Here is a 5,151-nt window from a genome sequence, read left to right on the forward strand (position 1 = left end):
GGGAGTAATTCTCATATCTGTAATTCAGTCAATTAATGACTAGTTACACAGATAATCTTTTCTTTTCTTTTTTCATCCGTATGCACAGGGCATTAAATTAATAGTATTTAAATAATCACTTTTTTCTGTTGTTTGTTTTGTTTGGAAGAAGAAGGACCGTTGAGCTTGGTCGGTGACCTATAATACTAGCGACTATCACTAACCCACCTATGCTAGCTACTTTCAAATACTATACGCTGTTTTTGTTGGCTTTTCTGCTAGTCCCATCCTCATTTGGACATCTTTTGTTGTCGACATCATGAATGGCAATCAAATAACCCATGAAAAGGCGCATGGAACAAGTTGGCCATGTACCCTTATGGTATCTGCCACTCGGTAAAAGCTCCCAATTGGCCTGTAAATCCATTACAAAGTGAACTGTTCCGAAAAGAAATCATGCTTTTTGTTTAAAGGAATGTAGTGTAATCTTTATCATGCATCATTGCAATCAAAATATTCTCGGCACTGCACTACTCATTCAAATCATTCACCGGGACACCGACGGCCACAGCAAGGGGACCCGTGCTACTGAACTTCCGACCTCAACTACCATTCTCATCAAAACACGTGATAAACGTCGGAAAATATTTGTTTATGGAGTTGTGGTAAAGATATCAATGTCACCATAAGTACCATACAACAAAAACAATAATCTAACACTATACTCTCTACTCTACTCCACTAGCTAGTGCATGGCAGAGTCATTTACAACTCAGACATTTTTACTTCTAAACGTCTCAATGAACAGGAAAAGTCACTAGAATCTCAAATTTCCTTCATTGAAGAAGCAGGAAAAAAAAAGTGAAAAAGAAACTGAAGTCGGTAGTTTTTCTTCATCTCCTCTTCTCCCTCTTCTTGATTTTCAAAACTTTCTCTTAGTAGCTTTTCGGAAAGGATATATTGAAGCAAAGAAGAACAAGTAGAGAGAAAGATCTAGAATGATAGATATAGTCCATAAGGATTGGGTTTCTTTGATTCCTAAAACCTTACTTCAATGGACGTCAAATGACGACATAACTCAAGAGCTTGGAGTATTATGGCAACAACTAAGAGTACTATGTCTTATTCCATTCATGAAATTTGCAGTGTATGTTTGTTTAACAATGTCGGTGATGCTGTTTATCGAGCCGGTTTACATGGCTATAGTCATACTATTCGTAAAACTCACCGGCCGGAAACCAGAGAAGCGTTACAAATGGGAGGAACTTAAAGACGATGTTGAAGCCGGTAACTCAAATTATCCGATGGTTCTTGTTCAGATTCCAATGTACAATGAAAAAGAGGTAAAATTCATCTCCTCTTGATCATATATTCTTATTTTAAAGCTCATTACATTGACTTAAATGTGATTATACCACACTAAAAACACAAGCGTGGTTAAATATGATCCATCCCCACCAATATACCACACTAAAGCACAAGCGTGGCTAAATATGATCGATCCCCACCATAAATAAATGATTATCACTGTTGACAAATGAAAAGTGTGACTTCATTCATGCATCCATTATGAATCCACTTTGTTCAATCCACTTTTTCTTTAGTTGTTCGGTGATAAAGTATATTATTGCTTTATGTTGTTTTTTTTTTTTGTGATACAGGTCTATCAGCTTTCCATTGGAGCAGCATGTGCTCTTTCGTGGCCTTCTGATCGTATCATCATTCAAGTTCTCGATGATTCTACGGATCCAATCGTCAAGGTTTGGGTCCTTATAATTCATTATGCCGCACAAATTTTCACCAAAACTGAAAAACGGAAAATTACATATATTGTGAACAATTTTAGTATGCTTTGTTTTACAGGACTTGGTGGAAGTAGAATGTCAACAATGGGCAAGCAAAGGAATAAACATCAAGTACCAAATTCGAAGTAATCGAGAAGGGTATAAAGCTGGAGCTCTTAAAGAAGGATTGAAACATAAATATGTGGACATGTGCGAGTTCGTTGCAATCTTTGATGCTGATTTCCAACCTGATCCTGACTTTCTCTACAAAAGCATTCCTTATTTTGTTCATAACCCTGAAATTGGTCTCGTTCAAACTCGTTGGAAATTTGGTAAGCTAAATTGTAAACCAGTACTACTAGCAGGCGCAGTTTAATTAGACTTTTTTTTTTTGGGCTTAAGTACTTGGAGATGAACGGTCGAAAATACACCTAAATTTTCTATGCCCGACTGTAATATGTAATTCTGTACTACACCTTTCACCTGCATTATGTGGAAACAATAGAGGTTCAGTAAAATCTTGTCAATTCTGTCCATACGTACAGTTGATAGGATTGGGTACACCAAAAATTGAGATACTGTGTGCAAATGTGTGCAGTGAATGCGAACACATGTTTGATGACCAGAGTCCAACAGATGTCGCTGAATTACCATTTCAAGGTAGAGCAAGAAGTTGGTTCTTCCGCCTATGCTTTCTTTGGTTTCAATGGTACTGCTGGCGTTTGGAGAATTCTTGCCCTTAAAGAAGCCGGAGGATGGAAAGATCGCACTACCGTTGAGGACATGGATCTATCAGTTCGTGCTAGTCTCAAGGGTTGGAAGTTCGTCTACGTCGGTGCAATCCTGGTATAGCATTTGCATTCCCTCATCTGTATTCAATGGTTTTAACTGGCATTTATATTTTTTTTACTGATTTACTCTATATTGTATGAATTGTGAAAGGTAAAAAGCGAATTACCGAGTACTTTCAAAGCATTTCGTTTCCAGCAACACAGATGGTCTTGTGGGCCTGCAAATCTTTTCAGGAAAATGGTCATGGAGATCATTAAGAGCCAAGTAAATTTTATCCATATTTATTCATTGTTATATTTTTTTTATCTAGTTCATGCAAGAAATGAAGAACCGGGATGGTAATTTTACAGTTACTGTGTGTATATGCAGAGGGTAAGCCTGTGGAAGAAAGTTCATGTGATATACAGCTTTTTCTTTGTCAGAAAGATCATAGCTCATACCGGGACATTCTTGTTTTACTGCGTTGTTATTCCGACATGTGTTTTCTTTCCCGAAATCGTGATACCGAAATGGGCTTTACTTTATATTCCAGCAATAATAACTATTCTCAATGCACTTGAAACACCAAGGTAATTGTTCAATTCCATACGATTGCAAATTCCCTATAAAAATCATTCAAAGTTAACAAAGTGATATTTCAGGTCAATGCACCTTGTGGTGTTTTGGGTTCTTTTCGAAAATGTAATGTCTATGCATCGAACCAAAGGTACACTTATAGGTTTATTCGAAGCAGGCGGAAGGGTAAATGAATGGGTTGTTACTGAAAAAATAGGAGATGCACTACTCAAGTCCAAAGAGAACAATTGTCCTGCAGTAAAATCATCAAATAAATCAAGATATTCGGATTTTAGAGAAAGGTAACAAAAACATGCAGTAATGCATTCCATAACGCCAAATTGTAATTGTGTATGTAACTTTTTGAATGTTGCGGGTTGTTTACTTCGTTTGGTTCATGAACAGACTTAGCTTGTTGGAGCTCGGCATGGGAACATACATTCTAATTTGTGCATGCTATGATGTTGTCTTTGGGAAGTACTGGCTCTTCATTTACTTGTTTGGCCAAACAATAGCCTTTTATGTTACTGGCTTTGGTTATGTCGGCACCTTGAGTTCTCAATCTTAAGCTTGCTGGGTGGTTGCTAGCTGCTGGTAGTGGAAAAATTATAACCACTAATGTACCAACTGAGCTAACTATTCTGATTGACATCTGAAACGCTAATCCATAATGAAGATCCACTCGTAAACATTTCAAGGATCAACCGATATTGATAACTAACTACAAGTAATAATGTGAGAGTGTATATTCTTTCTTCTGCTATGCTTTTGTATATAAATTTTCAGCGCTTTGATTGCCAATTTTGTTTTCATTTTTTGTCAGACCTAAAAACTCTACGTATGGCCTCAATTAATTGTTTAATGTCTGTATGATCTTAAAGAAACATGTAGCGAATAGTCTCACATTGTACATGTAAGTGGTCTAGGAGTTAGCTGGTTCCTTCTTGTAACGAGTTAAGGCCAGGTGGTGGAACTAACCCACTGTAAGAGTCTACCAATTTGCACTTTAGCAAGCCAATTCTGGGCACTAGAAGGCGATATATAGAAACAAAAACCTGCCATCATCAAATGACCGATCAATTCTCTTCCCTCAGATTAGCTCTAGCAAAATTGGGGTTGTTGGAAATAGCATATAGTCCTAGGAATAATATATTAGAGAGAGTCTAGTCCAGTTGACTCAGTCATGTGTCTGTTTGGTCTTATTTGGGAAAATATATTATAGTTTGGTCCTAGAAATTATGGTTTGGTCCTAAGGTGATGTCATGGATGATGTAATTGTCATTTTGTAGTGGCAGAAATATCCTTTTAGATTAGGACCATATATATAGTCAAAAAGTAAGAGAGAATAAATCATTCTCAGATTTACTTTCTCTCTCCTATATTTTAAGATCAAGAATTTCTCTCTCTTTCTTTCTTTTTATATTTCTTCCTGCTACTGTTCGAAGATGTAAACAATTTTTTTGAAGATTTGATCTGTTGCTGCATCTTTTAAAGATGTTGAAGATGAACTCGTTGTTGTTGAAGATGAAGACGACGAAGACGACATTTGTTTGAAATTTTTTTAGATCTGAACTTGTGTTTGTTTGCTGTTGAAGATGAAGACGGCGTTTGAAGATGACGAATTCAAATCTGCTGATGAGGACGACGATGAACTTGCGTGTTGTTGAAGATGAACTCGTCAAATATGATTCTCTGCTGGTGTTTGTTGTTGAAGATAAACCCTAGAAATATGTTGATGTTGAAGATGAACTCGTCAAACCCTAGAAATCTTCTGCTGCTGATTGAAGATGAAGATTTATGTGTTTTGTTGCTGCTGCTTAAGATGAAATCGATGAAGATGATGAAGAAGATGAAGATTTATATGTAGTTCATTTCTGGAATAAAATCTGTTTTTTTAGGTTTTTATATGGAGTTCATTTCTGAATGAACTCTGTTTTTTTAGGTTTTTATATGGAGTTCATTTCTGGAATGAACTCTGTTTTTTTAATTTTTTATATGGAGTTCATTTCTGGAATGAACTCTGTTTTTTTAGGTTTTTATA

The 5,151-nt window shown here is 36.3% G+C and overlaps 1 protein-coding gene across 1 annotated transcript; it reads left to right on the plus strand.

Moving 5' to 3' along the window:
• The first annotated feature begins 746 nt into the window (after positions 1–746).
• On the plus strand, positions 747–3,947 carry LOC113310936 (glucomannan 4-beta-mannosyltransferase 9-like). The gene is made up of 8 exons (XM_026559754.1): positions 747–1,322; positions 1,641–1,739; positions 1,843–2,095; positions 2,362–2,609; positions 2,706–2,819; positions 2,925–3,124; positions 3,197–3,412; positions 3,516–3,947. Exons 1-8 carry the CDS (start codon positions 978–980, stop codon positions 3,676–3,678), a joined length of 1,638 nt encoding a protein of 545 aa, XP_026415539.1. The 5' UTR covers positions 747–977; the 3' UTR covers positions 3,679–3,947.
• The last annotated feature ends 1,204 nt before the right edge of the window (positions 3,948–5,151 follow it).

This window comes from Papaver somniferum, chromosome 9 (genome assembly GCF_003573695.1).
Source record: "Papaver somniferum cultivar HN1 chromosome 9, ASM357369v1, whole genome shotgun sequence".
Classification (NCBI taxonomy): domain Eukaryota; kingdom Viridiplantae; phylum Streptophyta; class Magnoliopsida; order Ranunculales; family Papaveraceae; genus Papaver; species Papaver somniferum.